This window comes from Eucalyptus grandis, chromosome 7 (assembly GCF_016545825.1).
Source record: "Eucalyptus grandis isolate ANBG69807.140 chromosome 7, ASM1654582v1, whole genome shotgun sequence".
NCBI classification, from domain to species: domain Eukaryota; kingdom Viridiplantae; phylum Streptophyta; class Magnoliopsida; order Myrtales; family Myrtaceae; genus Eucalyptus; species Eucalyptus grandis.
In genome coordinates, this window is record NC_052618.1 from 12270803 (window position 1) to 12291170 (window position 20368).

General features: G+C 38.7%; 1 protein-coding gene and 2 long non-coding RNA genes across 3 annotated transcripts; 2 read left to right on the forward strand and 1 right to left on the reverse strand.

Moving 5' to 3' along the window:
- Nucleotides 1–917: 917 nt before the first annotated feature.
- On the forward strand, nucleotides 918–2957 carry LOC104428186. The gene is made up of 4 exons (XR_005552925.1): nucleotides 918–1029; nucleotides 1422–1585; nucleotides 1795–2111; nucleotides 2700–2957. It is a non-coding gene; the product is annotated as an uncharacterized LOC104428186 (long non-coding RNA).
- A 12497-nt stretch (nucleotides 2958–15454) lies between these two features.
- Nucleotides 15455–16861, forward strand: LOC104455068 (receptor kinase-like protein Xa21). The gene is given in 3 exon segments (XM_018877471.2): nucleotides 15455–15854; nucleotides 15857–16213; nucleotides 16312–16861. Coding segments are annotated over 3 exon segments (1155 nt in total). The 3' UTR covers nucleotides 16710–16861.
- A 1091-nt stretch (nucleotides 16862–17952) lies between these two features.
- Nucleotides 17953–19568, reverse strand: LOC120295318. The gene is made up of 2 exons (XR_005552665.1): nucleotides 19467–19568; nucleotides 17953–18945 (listed from the first exon to the last, which is right to left on the reverse strand). It is a non-coding gene; the product is annotated as an uncharacterized LOC120295318 (long non-coding RNA).
- Nucleotides 19569–20368: the final 800 nt, after the last annotated feature.

Below are 20368 nucleotides of genomic sequence, written 5' to 3' on the forward strand. Positions count from 1 at the left end.
TAATAATATTTTTTACTTGTAATTATTTATATTTTAGTATCTAATTTATTTTTTATCAGATTCATGAAAATTGATTTTGTGTGTCATCTTAAGATTTTATCTCTCAATTATTCAAGCGTGCAATAAAAAAACATAAATAAAAAAAAAAAAATTGTATGAGATGAAATCGGTTGAAAAAGTCAACCGGTTTCATCACAAAATGAGCGATTACTAGTTGACCGTCACTCCGTTGCTGGATGGAGGACAGTTAACTAAACTGCACTCTTTAGAAACTAGTCTCCTACGATTTACCCATGGGAAATGCCATTGTAATGTATTGTAGCAAAGATGTAAATTTTGGTAACTACACATAAAATCTAAATGCAAATTGGTAACTTATCACCTTGACATTAAAATTCAAATATTAGATAATTTATGCAACCTCTAGGAAATTTTAATGTGAGATAATAATTTCTTTTATCAGTAAAAAGGGAGAAATTGACAATCAATGGTTATCCCTCTAAACCTTAAGTCTTGCACTCAATATGGAATATTGAATTTCAAATAAAACTTGTTAATCCATCCATAACCATAAGTACACAAGCATAATGAGCTAATTTTTTCATTTATGTTAGAAAATGTAATCTAAAAACTTAAATTGGATAAGTAGATTGATAATTATCGCGTATTGAATTTTTATCCTCATCTCCGTCCACCCTCAACGCCTTCGTCTTCCGCCTCCACCGCTACGTCTCCCGGTCGCTGCATCGCCGATGCCTCCCGTCTCGGCTCATCGCCCACAGGCTCCGCTGCATCTACGCCGACCGCATCCGCACCCCGAGCCTCGCTTCGGCCCCGTCTCCGTCTCCTCCGGCTGCCACGAGGTTCCGCTTGCGGTGCGTTCCGAGCTTCGCTGCTCCTCTCGGTGCGTGCGGCGGACGCGGCGGCGGCGGCGGCGGCGGCGGCGCCGGTGTGAAGGCGAAATCAGTCGTGGATGGAGCAGAGGAAGTGTCGGCCGTCTCCTCGGATGGTATAATTCTCGACGTCGGAGTAAGCCACTATATTTATCTCGCAGTTTATGTGAATGTACTAGCCGAAGCTTCGATTTTGTCAATGCTTGTCCAACTTTCCCTGCATTATATTGCTGAAGATGTTTTTCCGCGGTGCGTACCGTGTTTTTTTTTTTTTTTTCAATTGTGCGGTCATTTGAGTGTCTCTGTTTCGTCTTTGCTGGGATTGATGTGTGGGGGATGTGCAGCTAGTATGAAGAGAATTTTGGAAAATCAAGTGAGTTTGCCATTGATTTTGTCTTTCTTGTAATTCATGAAGCCATTTTCGTATGAAAAGAATCGTCATCAACTTGAATTAAACTAAGTGTGAAACCTGTCATTTTCTGGGTGTGATTTGAACCCAGCGTGTTTTCTCTTTTTTTTCTGCCCTAGCATTGGACAGCCTAAAGTATCTGCTGCCAGCGTCAATCTTACAACTGGGACATCTATTGTATGGCCCGTATCTGAAGCCAAGGCTGTAGCAAATTGGCAAAAAGAGTTGGGAGAATTACTTGCAGAACACTTGACAAATTGTGGCTTAATGTCTAACCCTCGAGGTAAGCACTTTTATTCACCATCTGCTTGTTGCAGTAGAATGAGGTTTGGCTGACATTTGTGAATAACATTAACGCATGTAACGTACCTTTTATCACAGATTTTCTGTGTCAAAGACTCCATCTACTAGTTGGAAGTACAAGCTTTTATATCTGTAATTTTCCCTGTCATATAATACAAACTAACTCCGAGAAGAATATCTCTAATGCAGTGGGTTGTTGACAAGTTCTCAGAATGCTCTCATTAATTTGGTTTTGTGACTTCTGATGAGAAGCAAGCAATGGGTGAGGCTATTGAGGCTATGAATGGGATGGACTTGGATGGGAGAAATATCACTGAGGAAAAAGCTTGGCCTCAAGGTTCAGGTAGAGACCAAGATGGTGATCGCAGTTCTGATCGTGGCCCTAATAGGGATAGTGGTACTCAAGGAGGATCAGGAAATGACTGCTAAATCAGGACTGTTCTGGTCCCTATGAACATTGTGGTACAGGAAACTTCCGTTCGGGGTAGAAAGAATATTGCTGATAGGTATGCACACAGGTTTTTTTCAGATATATTAAATCAGTTGGTGCTGTGCTGATTGAAAAATATTTTGTGCTTGTAGCAGCACTGTTAGAATTTAAATGTGCGCGGAAGCATAGTTTTAGTTATGGATGATAGTTTATGGTTAGTGGCGTGTGTGCAAGTGTATGGTGTAGTTTATGGATGATGGACAAGGGATAGACTAGGATAATTGAAAGACAAAGAACATGGGATATGGGAAATAGTTTCATTAGTTGAAGGAAATAGTTTGATGGAGGTACAATAGAGATCTTGACCTCTCATGGTGGAGGGTTCACCTCACACACAAGGTGGAGGGTTCACCTCTCACTCACTAAAATGAATGAACTACAAGCCTATTTATAGGCATGAGTCACATCTTAGTACAACATTCTAGATTTCTATAGAATGTTGTCCATGTAGGCTTCATCTAGGTAATTCTAGATTGTAGTTCTTCTAGAGACTTCTACATTTTCTTAGACACATAAGCTTGTAGACAATTCTAGAATTTTTCTTGAATCTTCTAGCTCAAATCTATCTTGAAGTTTCTAGAATTGGATCACAAACTCCAACAAGCACAATTGGAGGTACTGCTGTTACTTGCTGGAGCCAAAGTCCCTTCCGTTGCATCTCTTCTTTATTGTTCTCTGGGTGGACAAATCTGCTTGATCAGTCTTTTGATGTGCGAACTTTGGCTAAAAGATTCAACTATTTAATGTCCGTGAATGCTCGTTTTTTTAGTTTGGTCTGATGACATTGCTTGCTTGACTTAAACAATCAAATTTGGCCTTAATCTCTCAAGGCTACGATGGGTAGTGAATTCTCTTTCGCTTACAAGCTTTAACAATTGCAAATGCATCTGAGATTGATCTTGGTTGACTTCTTCTTTGGCATTTGCGACTGTGGAGCGCGGACAGCTTTCTGGTGTCTAGATGGCTCTTTTGAGGATAGGGCAAGAGATTTACCTATGGAAGTAATGCGTTCTCTCTTTGCAAAAGAGAAGTTGCCTTAGAAATGAATGCCTCTTTTGGCTACGATTTTTCAAAAGTGTCTGAACTTTTTGAAGAGGAGTTAAGTGGGTAAATGCTATCTTTTCTTATACACATTTAGTATGTGAGCTTCCTGTCCATAGTCTGCACTATATTAACTCTGCTAAGCTTTCGGCAGTATTCTTGGCTGTTTATGGTGTTTTGATACACGGTCCTGTTACTTTCATGTCATAGGACGTGGTTTTAGTCTTAAAAATTTTGAATAGTCCTTTTGTCCTCAGGAAGCTATTAGTTTCTGCAGTTAACTCTGTAAAATTCCATCTCACCTTCCACACATTGTACTGATGGATGAGTTCTTTCTCAGTAAAACGTGATCTTTTGGAAGCTTCAGTGAGCATGTCAATTTGATTTGCATTGTCTTCTTCCTAGCAATCTCCTGTCTGTTGTCATCATCTTCAGTGGAAGATATCTGGTCTCTGTCTGCTCCTTTTGCATGGTGCTTCTATCTTGTTAGGTTTCCTGGATAAGTTACCCTTTCAGGTGTAATGACAGCTCTTCCTTTGAACTGGCAATGTTCCTAATAAACACATGGTTCTTTTCACTTGGGCGGCTGTGCGTGCATTGACTTGCATTTCTGCACTAATGATCTTCGCTACACACTTTCAGCCAATCATTTGTGATTGATCATGTATCTTCCCCCTTATTCTTCTAGAAGTTGTGCTTGCTCCATCTAAAATTGGTACTGGGTTTGATACTCTTGGAATAAGAAAAAAACCGGATATGACCATCTCCTTTTCAGTTTTTCTCTGTACTTACTTGGATAAGGTTGTTGTGCATTCTTAAATATGGCTCTGTAAACGAATATTTTCTTTTCCAGTTGCGTGTCAAAATTTTTGGAGATCAAATTGGCAATATGTTTCCGGCAGGGAAGAGTAAACTATTCTTCCTTGTTAGAATCAGAGAGGAATTTCATCAAAGTATTGGTTAATTTTTCAAGTAGAGTTTGACAGTAGATTTTATCAATTTTCTGTTAATCTATGCCACTTTTTTTATATAGTTATTTCTTTAATCTCAGAATTAATCACATGCATAAGTTGATCCCTAATGTCAAGGACTTTCTTATTAGATTTTTCATAATTTCAAAATCATTCCAGAGTTCCCCCCCCCCCCAAAAAAAGGAAGTAAAAAAATGTCATTGGAGCGCGGTGACCAAATCACCATATGAGTTATAATAACTCCACAATAGGAAATGAAAACCATAGCGGTCCATGAAATCACATTTATGGAAATTCAAGACTAGGAATTTAATTATGTAGAGGTCATACTTGGAGGAAAAAGCTTTTGTGCGCAATGTTAGCCAAGTCTAGTTCTGATGATGGACGAGGAGACCATACTAGCATGCATGGACTGCATTTTGCATCTGGTGCTGAAACATCATCATCATAAGCCCTATGTCTTCAGTCTCATCTCCTCCATTATCCACCGATGCTTCCATTGCTTCATCCCCTGCACAGTCCAAGTGTGTGCCATAATCGCAGTCTGTGCAATAGTAGCACCAGCATCCCTTGGCGATGCTCTCCTGGCACGTCAGATCAGGCTCTATTCTTGCGTCTGGAATAGCACAATGCGAATGTGCTTGTGGTCCTTGCGCTTTGCCCTTGTCACCAGGTCGGTGCACTCCGCATAGAGATCGTATTGGTGGATCGAGCAGTTATAGGAGGATGTGTGCCCATCGTCCCCACATGCATTACCTGTGAACTCTCTCCCCTCGTAAGGTGGCGAGGGGAGGAAATGAAGTGGGCGCTCGGGGTGCAACTCATGATGAAAAGTTCTTATCGGTTGTCGCTGTCCACCACTGTCTGGTAATGCCGTTGATACTTTGATAGACCCATATTATTGGGTTGCTGGGACAACGGTGCCCTGAAGGTTGGTGTAGGGAAGTTGGTAGCAGGGGATTGGTGCTCTTCGATAGCCTCCACATTTGGTTGCTTTGCCAACATCCCAAAGCTCGATGGCCTGGCGATGTCCTGAGCCGGTGATTGGTGCTCGAGTAGGAGGAGAAGTGTGAGGCTGCCTAGCTCACGTGTGGGAGAATGATCTCCCGAGGTGGGAGAGGGTTGTTGATACAATGGACAATGGAGGTCGAAGTCTCACGGTGCAGAAGAGTAAGAGATGCCGGTGCAAGGGTGGCGAAGGCAGCAGAGGAAGGAGGCAGAGGGCTAGGTTGGGGAGGACATTAGGGTGAGGGGGTGGAAATGGTGGTGGACAGGGCGCTTCGCATGGAAGCAGTGCAAATGAAGGAAGTAGCTGCACTAGATGCAGGCGAAGACGTCCAATGGCACTTCAACCTGGGATTCGCATTCAAAGCATTGAATCGGATGGTCAAGCCCTTATTGAAAGGGTTGGCAAAGGATCAGGTTGTGTGGATGGCTGAAATGCTTGTGCGACTCCATCCATGAATTAGGCTATGTGTGTGAAAGAGCGAAGGGAGGGAGGAAGGTTGGCTTATGAATTTCACTAGGAACTGCTCATATAGGCAGGAAATACTGGACGTCCAGGAATCAATGGAAAAACATTTAATATGCTCTAAATGATTACAATATACAAAACTTACGTAAAAACATGTGTTTTTCAGTTGAATCCAATGTGATTTTTTTATATATCTTGATATGTGATTGGCATAATATATTACACTAACCCCATATAATACTCTCGGGAAATTATTTAAAAAGTCCTAAATCTATTGGATGGCGGTCAATTGTGTTATAAATCATTCAATTTTACCAATTCAGTTAGAAGTATTTTGACAATTTGCAATGAATTTTTTTCAACCAAATATGACTAGAAAATCAATAAAGTGAATGCCAGCTATCTCAGGTGATATGACTGGTATTGACGTGGACAACTTTTATAATTTAAAAAAAATGTTTTGAATTTTGTTTTTCTTTTGTTGGGATTTTGGCTAGTAGGGGTGATGCCCTTGTCGGCCACAAGCAAGTGCTTGCGTGCCCTCACTAGCAACAAGTGAGTGCCTTTGGGCCCTTATCGATTACAAGTGAGGGAGTCACATCCCTCCCCTATGGCTAGTGAGGGTCAATTGGTAGCTTCACCAGCTCAAAGTTGGAAAAAGAAAAGGAAAAAAGAAAAAAAATTAAAAAGCTTATCTACATCAGCACCAACCATGCCACATAGAATAGCCAGCATCTACGTTAGCAATTTCTGGTCAATTTATTAGTAATCACCATGTTTAGAACTAAATTGGCCAAGTAATGTTAATCGTATTCCTTTTTCAGCACATTAAAGGGAAGTGCATCCAACATGGTAAACTATGACATTACCCAGTATATAACATGGTCAATTATCTCTCTTGTCTATTATCTCTATATCTCTCTCTCTCTCTCTCTCTCTCTCTCTCTCTCTCTCTCTCGGGTGAGGTTCACTAATTCAGATCATTGTATACAGATTCTCACCTGCATGAAGTGGTCGTGGAAATCATAGCCCTTGCTGATCTCTCTCTCTTCTTCAAGTTCATGCTCATGCATGTCATTGGGAGAGTAGGGTGATCCTTCCGTTTAATTGTCTTGGTTATTCCTTGTGATCACGCTACACCTACAAATTCATAAAAATCGTCTATTTATTTGTTTTGCATCATGTGCCCTTACGTAAAGGGCAAGTCAAGTTGTTTCTTCTTTCACGTATGCTTTACTAAAATGGTTAAACTATACTTTTGATCCCTGAACTAGAGAGCAATTTTTTTCTACAATCAAATGCTCCTCAACTTTTCGCTTGTTTCATCAAGTTATGAACTTGTGTAGCTTTTCTAATCAAGTCTCTTCAGCTTCAAATATAGTTAATCAGATCCGAAACATCTTTTTCCATAAACTATCACATCTTTCTCTTGTCTATTTTCATAACCTACATATTCTTTCTATTCTCAATCTTTCTTTGACACTCTGTTAGGTTTCACCGTCTCATTTTTGGTACAATTGCAGATGAGTTGAACCATCAGGATGAATCTATTGAAATTTACTAAATAAAGGGACCATTCATTGAATAGTCTCACATCCTAGTATTCCTTTGTCTTTTTATAACAATGAGATGTCTGGGGCGGGGCACTCGACTAATTATTACTGAGTATTGTGGTCCTTCATCCCCCACACATCATGGGTAATCACCGAAAATACAAGGATCTGTGCTCCTAGTGGCTCAAGAGAAAAGTGCTAGTGTGATAATTTGAACTCATGTCATGAGTGAAAAAGAGACAAATTAACCACTTAAGCAACCCCTTGGATTCAAATATGGAGATTATTCTAAATTGAATGAATATGAGACATGGTAAAGTCTAAAACGGTTATTATTGCATGTGAGACATATATGAATACACGGACAAAATTTTAGCATAGTGTTTAGTTGGTGCTTTTCATTGTTCTAATTCTACAATATAGGAGTGCTTTTTACAACTCTATATAATGAGTTGCGTGATTCTAATGCTAGTATAAACTATATATATTTACTTATAGGTCTTGTTTATAAATGTAATTATAGCCTCCTATTAGGGAAGTGTTTTACTTCCTATTGGTGGACAAGTCGGTCTTGAGGAATATGCCGGAACTCCGATCTGCACACTCAAACACGGGTTGAAGTGTCCGAATATTTTATCTAGATTGGCTCTCCGATATTTAAGTTAGGTAGGGAAGAATATGTGCAGATACTGAGCTTTAAAGGAAGATTATAAGCTAAATACTATAAACTTTACTTGAGTCCCTTGGCAGTATTTATAGACAAGCTTACCCTGGCGGGTGAATGGTCGCTAACATAGGTGATGGCTTGCTTGGACACGTGAGGACTTTGACATGCCGGGTGGGTCACTTACAATTTTACAAATGGGGAAATTAGTCTATGGGAAATTAGTCTATGATATTTGAGCCCAACTCTTTATGGGGTCTATATGGATTTGCACAAGGCCCATATTCAACCCATTTAGTTTATCAGCTCCAACCCATAATTTGAGATGAAGAAACTTCTTCGGCTGCAAGAAGAGCACACTTGGCTATTACATCCTACGTCACGAACACTTCTGACTCTTGCAAGTTAAGTCTTAAAGAGTTGATAATTGGAAAATATAATTGAAAGGACGAAATAAAAAAGTTTAATGTATGTTATTCACAAGATAAAAGGGAAAATAATAGTTTTATACTTAAGTGAACCTTAAAATCTTAAAAGGTCATGTTAGCATCGAATCAAAGCTTGAACGAGATTCATAATTTATGGAAGGACTTTTACCACCACCTTCACACCTCCGTCCATAACTGACGCTCAAGCTCCCTCACTAACTCTGACGCTCAAGCTCCCTCACTAACTCAACGAGTCAGTCCATGGAGCTGCCCATTCTTCGAATGCAACAATTTAGAAATTTTTTTTCTTAAAAATAGATCATGATCGGGTTGGGCACAGGTTGTCGAATATATACTTTATGTAAATTAGTCAATTTTGGCTGAATTTCGACTTAACCCAAAAAACCCGTTTGACGGGTGTACATAGACCAATGGGCACTGGAATTTTGAGTAGCAGACAAACCATTGCTCCCCCTAGTGGATTTATGCAAGGTGGTGGTCTTGTCGAGGGACGACCCGTCAATTGCGATGGGCGCGCCTCATTATCAAAGGCTCACCTTGACCCGTTGGACAAGGCATGTAACATGTTGGATCAGGTAAGGACATGTAGTGTGGGTCCGATAATGAGCTAAATCCGGAATGGGTTGTTTTTTTTTTAAAAAAAATTATCCCATATCATGTGTTATCAGGAAATAAGAGCAAGTTGAATAGATGAAACGGATCGACGCTCCTACGACTTTTCACATGTGAGCTGTCTCGCTCATGCCACTGTCAAAAGAAGAAGCAGGATCATTGACTTGACTGAAACTCTCGCACTTCTTCAATGAAATGCATCTGCCAACTGCACCTTGTTTACATTTCTAACTAGCTATATACCTGCGGATTTGTATACGTGCCGAGTCTTTTTACAATTACAAAGAATCTTTTGAATAAAAATGTGATTTTGTTAATATAATAGTATGGACTTTTTATCATCATTAATTAGTGTGAAAATTCAAGAGAGAGAGAGATTTTGGCATAATGTTGCCTTGAGGAAAGTTTTATTATATTGAGAGCTATATAAATATTTGTACAAAAGAACCAGTATATAATACAAAGAATGATTAATAAAAAGAGATAGTGCATTTTCCTATTCAAGGTGTATCAATTGTAATCCTAGATTGATTCAATTAATCATTGTGAAAATTCAAGAGAGATACATCTTGGATGATCTTCCTTGGAGAGAAAGTTGCAGTGATTCTTGGGTGATTCATTTATAAGCATTTAAGGTGTAAAATATAATTTTCATAGTAATATAATAAGTTTGTCCGACATGGATCTAGAAAGTAATATTTTTGAAAGGGATCCTTCTTCACCATAGCGGAGATTTTGCTCTTTCTCTCGGTATAAGCACTATTTCGAACTTTAAAATAACAAACGATATTATGACCGCATAAGGTAGGACATTACAGATGTATGAATATCATTTTGCAATATTCTACGATTTCTTAAATATTGTGCGGGGAAATGGATTGTCTCATCGTAACATTGTAAATTATAAAAAAGATCATTTCAAATACTTGCCTCCCCTTGCAACTTTGACCTTTCCCTATGTTTATCATTTCACACTCTCTGCAACAAAATGCTGACATAACAATTTCATCGAGCCTGGACTTTGTTAACTTTAGTCTCAATGTGATTGGGAAGAAGATATTTTCTTGAAACTCACGCTAATTATGTTCACGTACCAGAAAGTCAAAAATTTTATATTCACAGAAAAGACTAAAGTCCTCGCCCTTACTGAGACGGCACGGGCCAATTAGAGATTCAAAGGTAGATTGTAGCCTCGTAGGATAAGGACACAAATGATAATGAACAAAAGTAGGCCAGATGGTGTTTTGGCTGATTGACTTTATCGTCAATAGTTTCCTTGCAAAGTGCAACTCACATCCTTGTAATGTTCTCAAATTGAAAGGTCTATAAAAGATCTGTCATGACTATTCTTGCATTGACAACATCCACATGCCTTCATATCAAAGATCATGTTGCCTGTTGATATATTTTGCCAATTGTCTCTAAACAACATTGCACGCGTACCTTAAAAGACTCAAGTTGAGAATGCTTTTACTAATCCTCATGGACCTTTTCTATAGAGATAAGTTACATTTGATTGTTTGGATTTCTGATTAGAATATGATTGAATATGATAAAATATGAAATCTAGGGTTTTTGCTGACATAACAATTTCATCAAGCCTGGACTTTGTTAATTTTAGTCTCAATGATATTGGGAAGAAGATATTTTCTCAAAACTCACGCTAATTATGTTCCATGTACTGGAAAGTCAAAGATTTTATATTCACGGAAAAGACTAAAGTCCTTGCCCTTACTAGACGGCATGGGCCAACTAGAGATTCAAAGGTAGATTGTAGCCTTGTAGGATAAGGACCCAAATGATAATGAACAGAAGTAGGCCAGATGGTGTTTTGGTTTTCATTGATTGACTTTATCGTCAATAGTTTCCTTGCAAAGTGCAACTCACAGGCTTGTAATGTTCTCAAATTGAGAGGTCTATAAAAGATCTGTCATGACTATTCTTGCATTGATGACATCCACATGCCTTCATATCAAATATCATGTTGCCTATTGATATATTTTGCCAATTGTCTCTAAACAACGTTGCACGCGTACCTTAAGAGACTCAAGTTGAGAATGCTTTTACTAATCCTCATGGACCTTTTCTATAGAGATAAGTTACATTTGATCATTTGAATTTCTAATTAGAATATGATTGAATATAATAAAATATGAAATCTAAGATTTTTGCTGATATAACAATTTCGTCGAGCCTAGACTTTGTTAATTTTAGTCTCAATGTGATTGGGAAGAAGATATTTTCTCGAAACTCACGCTAATTATGTTCCATGTACCGGAAAGTCAAAGATTTTATATTCACGGAAAAGACTAAAGTCCTTGCCCTTACTAGACGGCATGGACCAACTAGAGATTCAAAGGTAGATTGTAGCCTTGTAGCATAAGGACACAAATGATAATGAACAAAAGTAGGCCGGATGGTGTTTTGGCTTTCATTGATTGACTTTATCGTCAATAGTTTCCTTGCAAAGTGCAACTTTGTAATGTTCTCAAATTGAGAGGTCTATAAAAGATCTGTCAGACTATTCTTGCATTGACGACATCCACATGCCTTCATGTCAAATATCATTTGCCTATTGATATATTGTGCCAATTGTCTCTAAACAACGTTGCACGCGTACCTTAAGAGACTCAAGTTGAGAATGCTTTTACTAATCCTCATGGACCTTTTCTATAGAGATAAGTTACATTTGATTGTTTGGATTTCTAATTAGAATATGATTGAATATGATAAAATATGAAATCTAGGGTTTTTGCTGACATAACAATTTCGTCGAGCCTGGACTTTGTTAATTTTAGTCTCAATGTGATCGGGAAGAAGATATTTTCTCGATACTCACGCTAATTATGTTCCATGTACCTGAAAGTCAAAGATTTTATATTCACGGAAAAGACTAAAGTCCTTGCCCTCACTAGACGGCACGGGCAACTAGAGATTCAAAGGTAGATTGTAGCCTTGTAAGGACACAAATGATAATGAACAAAAGTAGGCCATATGGTGTTTTGGCTTTCATTGATTGACTTTATCATCACGGCCTTGTAATGTTCTCAAATTGAGAGGTCTATAAAAGATCTGTCCAAACTATTCTTGCATTGACGACATCCACATGCCCTCATATCAAAGATCATTTTGCCTGTTGAATATATTGCCAATTGTCTCTAAACAACGTTGCACGCGTACCTTAAGAGACTCAAGTTGAGAATGCTTTTACTAATCCTCATGGACCTTTTCTATAGAGATAAGTTACATTTGATCATTTGAATTTCTAATTAGAATATGATTGAATATAATAAAATATGAAATCTAAGATTTTTGCTGATATAACAATTTCGTCGAGCCTGGACTTTGTTAATTTTAGTTGCAATGTGATCGGGAAGAAGATATTTTCTCGAAACTCACGCTAATTATGTTCCATGTACCGGAAAGTCAAAGATTTTATATTCACGGAAAAGACTAAAGTCCTTGCCCTTACTAGACAGCATGGACCAACTAGAGATTCAAAGGTAGATTGTAGCCTTGTAGCATAAGGACACAAATGATAATGAACAAAAGTAGGCCAGATGGTGTTTTGGCTTTCATTGATTGACTTTATCGTCAATAGTTTCCTTGCAAAGTGCAACTCACAGGCTTGTAATGTTCTCAACTTGAGAGGTCTATAAAAGATCCGTCATGACTATTCTTGCATTGACGACATCCACATGTCTTCATATCAAAGATCATGTTGCTTGTTGATATATTTTGCCAATTGTCTCTAAACAATGTCACATGCATACCTTAAGAGACTCAAGTTGAGAATGCTTTTACTAATCCTTATGGACTTTTCCTATAGAGATAGGTTACATTTGGTCATTTGGATTTCTAATTAGAATATGATTGAATAAGATAAAATATGAAATCTAGGGTTTTTGCTATATCATATCCACTGTGTAGAGATTTCAATAATAAAATCAGATATATTAACATCATATCATACATATTATTTGGTATAAATGGTACATCAGTATAAATAGACCTAAACATAACTGGAGATAGTAAAAATCTCTCACGACACTTTTGCTTACTTTATTTTATTTATTTTTATTTTACTTTCCTCTCTTTTGTAATTAATTTTTTCCCTTCCATCATTCTTTAATAAGATTTTATTAAATAATAAACTGAACTAATATATCTAAAATACTAAAATTCCTAAAATATTCCAAAATGTATAATTTGTAGTAAAGATATATATTATAACTGACAAATGAGAGTAAAGTTGATTATAAATTGTGAGAAAGACCTACTTACATGTACGGTCAATACTATTCTGTTTATGAGTATTGGAAAGTCAAAATGATATATGTGTGGAAAAAGACTGAAGGCATCACCCCCTACTAAACGGCCCGGTAATTCAGGGATTGTAAAAGACACAATTGATAATGGAAAAAAAGTAGGCCCCAATGGTGTTTTCAGCTTTCATTGACTAACCTTATCACCGATTGTTAACTTGCATGTCACGGCCTTGTAATTTTCTCATTTTGAAAGGAGGATAAAAATTTCTGTCATCACTATTATTGCATTTGATGATATCATCTTGTCTTAGTAAGGTCGAACATATTGCCTGCTAGTATATATTCACAAATTGTTTCGAAACAATGTCAAGAGAGAACCAAAAAGACTCGAGCTGAGAGCATTTTTCTACAAATCCTCATGGACCTTGCCTATAGATATCAGCTTTTGCCCATGTCATTCTCATGCCTAACTACAATCGTTCTTCTATTTGGGAGTGTCCTAGCTTTAGTAAAAGATGGCTCGGATGAGATTGATCGATTGGCTTTATTAGAATTCAAAGCTCGAATAGCTGATCCTAGTGGGGCTTTGAGCTCATGGAATGATTCTAGCCACTTTTGCGATTGGGATGGTGTCACTTGCGGTCACAAACACCGAAGAGTCACCATACTAGACCTTGGATCCAAGAGCTTATTTGGGGTTGTGCCCCCCCATATCGGCAATCTGAGCTTTCTGAGGGGTTTCTATTTGCAGAACAATAGTTTTCATGCCGAAATTCCCCCGCATTTTGGCCGTTTGCTTCGGTTGCAAAAGTTGTTCCTTAATAACAACTCATTCAGCGGTCAAATCCCTTCGAATCTCTCCTATTGCTCTAATATGCTCTTTCTTAACTTAGGCTACAACATACTCAAAGGAAATTTGCCGACAGAACTGGGCTCATTGTCCAAGCTCCAAGGACTTGTACTTCAATTCAACAGCTTGATGGGAAACATCCCGCCATCTATTGGAAACTTATCATCTCTTCAAATGTTCGGAACACTGATGAATAACTTCGGTGGGACGATCCCAGAGACTCTTGGCCAGCTAAGAAATCTAAAGATCCTCGCTATCGGCGGAAATAAATTTTTCAGTACAATTCCTATCTCAATCTTCAATATATCCACTCTGGCATCGCTTGATGTAGCTACAAACCAATTAGAAGGGGGTTTACCTGGCAACTTAGGCTTCACTCTTCCAAATATCAAGATTATCAATATGGGGAACAACTACCTCACTGGACCCATTCCCGAGTCAATATCCAACGCCTCTAACCTTGAGGAAATCCAATTCTACCAAAACGATTTTACTGGGAAAGTTCCTTCTTTTTCAAAGATGAGAGGAATCAATTGGATTAATATTCAGTTCAACAACTTAGGAGGTGAGCAATCTACTGATTTGGACTTCCTTTGTTCTTTAACCAATTCCACAAAATTGAAAATTTTGGTTTTATCGGGAAATGCTTTTCGAGGACTACTACCCGACTGTATCAGTAACCTCTCGACCACCCTTTCCATGTTTGGGTTAGCATACAACCATATTTCTAGAACCTTACCTTACGGGATCGGAAATCTCATTAATTTGGAGAATTTGCAAATGCAAGGCAATAACATCTCGGGAACCATTCCTTCCGAGATCATAAATTTGAACAAACTGAAGATTTTGGATCTCAGCCAAAATAAATTGTCGGGAAAATACCAGAATTTTTTGGGAATTTAAGGATGTTAATCCATTTGGACTTGAATAGTAATAATTTATGAGGTTCAATACCATCCTCTCTAAAAATTTGCCAAAATCTACTTCTCTTGAACCTTTCGACCAACAACCTTAGTGGTTACATACCCCCAGAGATTATGGGTTTGTCATCTTTGTCGATTTACCTCGACTTGTCTCGAAATAGTCTTATTGGCTCCCTTCCAGAAGAAGTTGGAAAATTGCAAAATCTTGGCGAACTACATCTTGATGGGAACAGATTATCTCAACAGATTCCAAGAAGTATAGGCAATTGTATAAGCATGGAACTCCTATATGTACAGGATAACTTCTTTGAAGGGCCCCTACCATCAATTATGAGTTCCATGAGAGGCCTTCAGGTTTTGAATGTTTCCAACAACCAATTGTCCGGCCAAATCCCGAAATTTCTAGAGTCGCTAAATCTAACGAATTTGAGCCTATCTTACAACTATTTCGAGGGTGCATTGCCTACAGGAGGAGTTTTTAGAAGTGCCATTTCAACTTCAATCTTTGGAAACAAGAAGCTTTGCGGGGGTGTCCCAGATTTTCAACTACCGAAATGCTACTACAAAGAGTCAAAACAGAAGAGAATAAGCGGAATTGCAAAAATTCTTATATCCTCAATCTCAGCTCTTGTTGGAGTACCTTCATATTGTCTCTGTTATACTTCTTCTGGTTTAGACCCAATAAGAACGCATCGGCTTCAAGCTCTTCTGAAGATGGGTTTTTGCATGTTTCTTATCACAATCTCTTAAAAGCGACATGTGGATTCTCCTCCACCAATCTGCTTGGTGTGGGAAGTTTTGGGTCTGTGTACAGAGGGCTGCTTGATCAAACTCAATCGATTGTGGCCATCAAGATTCTCGACCTTACACGTGATGGAGCTTCCAAGAGCTTCATAGCCGAGTGCGAGGTCTTGAGAAGAATCCGACATCGTAATCTTGTGAAGGTACTTCGGGTTTGATTTTAGGAAATGATTTCAAGGCACTTGTCTACGAGTTCATGTCAAACGGAAGCTTGGATGAGTGGCTGCACTCAACCGCATCACAATATACGGAGAGAAACAAGTTGAGTCTACTAGAGAGAGTGAATATTGCAATCGATGTTGCTTGTGCACTAGATTATCTCCATCATCACTATGAAATGCCAATAGTTCATTGTGATCTAAAGCCAAGTAATGTCCTTCTTGACGATGAAATGAATGGACATGTAGGCGATTTTGGGCTTGCCAGGTTCCTTCCAGAAGCAACACATAAGTTGCTAGTAGATCAATCAAGCTCTATCAGAGTAAAAGGATCTTTTGGCTACGTAGCTCCAGGTAATGAAGCACACCTTGGGTCATTCAGTTTGTTCCTTTAAACACATAATCGTAGACAGATCATTCACCTTGCATCAATACATTGTTGATTGTTGTAGAGTATGGCATGGGAAGTGCGGTATCTACAGAAGGAGATGTGTATAGCTTTGGAGTCCTCATTTTGGAGATGTTCACAGGCAAAAGGCCGATTGATGACATGTTTGAAGATGGGTTGGACCTTCATCGCTTCACAAAGGCAGCTTTGGCAGACCGAGTGGAGAAGGCAATTGATCCCATTTTGCTTCAAGAAATCGAGGAGTTAGAGAAGAGACGAACAATTGCTCCAGAGGGCAAGAACAAGAGCTGGTGTAGTATCAAGGATTGTTTGGTTTTGATCATCGAAGTAGGAATCACTTGCTCTTTTGAGTCTTCGAAGGAGCGAATGGACATCTATGATGCATTGACTAAACTCCAAGGAATGAGGAAGAAACTTCTTGAGTTCATTGTCACTATCTAGTTGATGTCAAATTTAAACTTCATATGGAGTCATGTGGTCTTCATGGTCATTGCTTTTTGGTTTTTCTTCCTTTGTAATCCAACCATTCTCTAGATGTTATGTTTTGTCTTTCAACAATTTGGTCTTCATGGCAGGTATGCACTACTTGTACCTATTATTTTAGTAAATGTTAATTTTGTTGCATCATGCGGACCAATAAGCTAGGCTACTGAAACCCAGTACTTCATTCTTTCTTTGGTTCTTGTTTGTGTGTGTGGCTGCTATTAATGGTGCCTTTGGCTCTGCATAAACAAAAGTGGTACACCCTTAGTTGTTCGATTGGCTTCCACCTGAAGTATCCTTTGGTCAAAGAAGCTCTAAAAAAAGCTGCTCTAGTGACTCCTGATAATACTGTCATTGTAAAACAAAGTATCTAGGCATGGGAGCCCCTCTACAAGTTTCTTCTATTGTGATGAGGATTCTTTCACAGCCATGGAAGAAACCAAATTCTTTGCTATTAATCATTGTGTAGCGCATATTGAAATGGGCAGGATGGTGACTGGCTCTAATGATCCCATTGTGTTGTATGCAAGTGGTGGAAACACATCGGTGATTGCCTATAGTGAGAGAAGGCATCGGATTTTGGAGACAGTGTGATATTGATGTTGCAACTGCTTAGACAGATTTGCTAGGATCTTGACACTGTCCAACAATTCGAGCCCTGGATACGTCATGGAGCAGGTATGTCACCAGAAATGCCCGTGAAGATCTCTACTTTGTCCATGTGCCCTTGACTTTGTCTTAAAAATGTTCTTATTTGCACTTCACTTTATTTTAACTAATTCATTTATTTTTTATCCTTCTACAAGTAAAAAGGAGGATGTAAGGATCTCAACATGAAAGTTGTGGGTGACGAGCAATTTTTTTCACAAATGCGAGAGCAAGAGGACAAATGCTATCAAGAAAACCAGCAACACATTTTTCATTGATGTGCAAATGTCGCTCTCTATTTTGATGTCGCCTCTTGCTAGAGTGATGTGAACTGATGATGTCAAATGCGGATACGGATTAATGTTCGTCAATTTCAGTACTATGATGTTTCAATGATGTGCACATGTAGCTTTCTCTTGTATTTATTTCCCTTAGAGAATAATACAAGAATGTTGTTTCACAGAGTGTTTTGGCCAAAATGGTAACTAGTTTTAGCTTTGATAGTTAAGAACTCTGTGTATGTTCATAGCAGATGCAGACGTTCATCATCAACTTATCATTGAACATTTGAATTCATTAAATTTTAATATTCTCATTACAAAAAGAGACAACAACAGTTACAACTTTAATATGTGCTCAAAGCATGCACAACACTATAAGAAAGAGAAGATAACAGATGAGTTTACAATATAGTTAGACCTCCCACTGATCACGTGCAACCTACAACAACCAATCAAAGTCCTATCACATCTTGCTACATTATTATCCATGAAATTAACAAACATCCAATAGAATCCTCTCTTTTCTCTTCGTTGAAGGTCAACTTCAATCGTTTTTCACAAGAGGCCTAAAATGATTTGCTGGAAGTGATTATCACCAATGGGGAATCAATCCATTGGAACCATCTGAGGGGTTTCTGTGAGTTCTCAAAATGGGATGATGTCGGAAAGAATTTGAAGAAATTGCAAATTTCCTTACTACAATATTAAGAGAAAAGAGCATTGTCAGTACACTCAGTATTTCCACATCAAGCTATAAAAAACGGCATATAAAGGAGAACTATAAAAGTTATATCTAGAAAATGTGGCAATATTCAACTAGCTAAAACCAACATAGCAAAGAAGCTCAACCAGACTGCAAACCTAAAACATCTGAAAGGCCGTGAATTGGAAATGAGAGACTTGCTCCAAGGATTGGAAGAACATAGAAAATTCCAACGCTGAATGATTAGCTTAGCTGAGCAGAACATGCTTCTGTAATTTGATTCTGTTCGAACTAGTCAAAACACATTTATAACTTTCACAATGCAATGTTAGGAAGGTAAAGAAACCATGCATGCACACGAGCTATATTGGAAATATTTGGTGGACCGTTGAACCTGCCTGTTTGTCATGATTCTGATCCAGCAGTCAAACACGCATCAACGTATGTATCCTAGCTGACAGGGTCGAGGTACATTGGAGAACGAGGAAAAGGTACAACAACTTCGTATAAAACTTGCCTGTTTGTCCAGCAAAGGCCCATTTCTGTTCGCTACTCTGTGACGCTGCATGTTCGAAGCAAGCGTAAGCATCAGAACGCTGAACAAACGCTCTGTTTGTCCAGCAAAGGCCAAGTAGAAACTTCTACACCAAACCGCTCGCTTCCTTGCACTATCTCATTCCAAAACACATCACCAAAACTCCCATGGGCATATCGTTTCACTCGATTTCCCAATCGCAAGAGTGCTGGACAACGCTCTGACACCGTGAAACTTGAGTCTCCCTACCTCAATCAATCGCAACCAGAAAGGCCATTTTCCGTTCGCTAAATCTGTGACGCTGCATGTTCGAAGCGAGCGCGCGATCGAGCATCAGGATGCTGAAGAAACACTCTGTTTGTCTACTACACCAAACCGATTGTTCCGTTGCACGATCTCATTAAAAAAAAGAAGAAGAAGAAGAAGAAGAAGAACGTAATCGTCTCTCGAAACGATGAACTCGCGAGGAAGACGACGACGGAGACGACCGGTCGATGAGATGATAAAAGGAAAGGAAAAGGCGCGAGAGCAGCGACGCGAGAGCTGACCTTCGACAGCTCCTTCACGTAGAGATAGGCGGCGAAGGAAGCCAGCAGGATCAGCGCCGGCAGGATCCGCCATTGCAGATGCTTCATTCCACCCTCCCTCTCTCTCTCTAGAATCTCGATGACACAGAAAGGAGAGAGAGCGCTTCGCAGAAATTTGCGCTCCCTCTTGAGTCGCGAAGCGCTTTCAGAGTTTTGTCGTTTTTTCTTCCCTCTCTCCTTTAATATTTTGATTTTTCGGTGTTAAGGATATGGCTCGAGGTTCCATTCCACGGGAGAAGCGTGGCTGCGTAAGGAATATTTACTTACCTACCAATGGAACTCTGACACGTGGCGCCGAGCGACACGTGTAGTATTCCTCGAATCAATTTAATAAGATTTTTTTTAATTGATAAGGGGGAAAGAATATTTGTTTTTCTTGGCACGACCAAACACTTTGATTTTTCCAGCGATGTCTTTAGTGGAGCGTGCTTGCATGCGTGTAAGCTCACTTGTCTCCCATTGGCGAAATTTTATTATGTACACGATATCATTTTATATTATAACTAATGCGATATTATGAATTTTTCTATGTTCAATTCCATTTTAATTTGGAAAATGTCAAGTGTTAATCGACATTAAATTATTAACCGAGGCTTTTTTGTGGAGTAGGTTATGATATAGGTGGAAAACGAGTATTATAAATGTAGGTAGATATCAATGACCGGGCATGACGAACGAAAGAATATAATCTAATTTTGGCTAGAGGAAGCTTGAGATGCTCTGATGGCTTTGGTTTTCAATATATAATATAGATAGAAATATAATTTAATAGGTTGAAATTCATAATTGATTCCTTAAATCTACGCATCGAAACTAACCTTTGATAAGTTCTATAATAAATAGATTGGTCTAACAACAAAAAG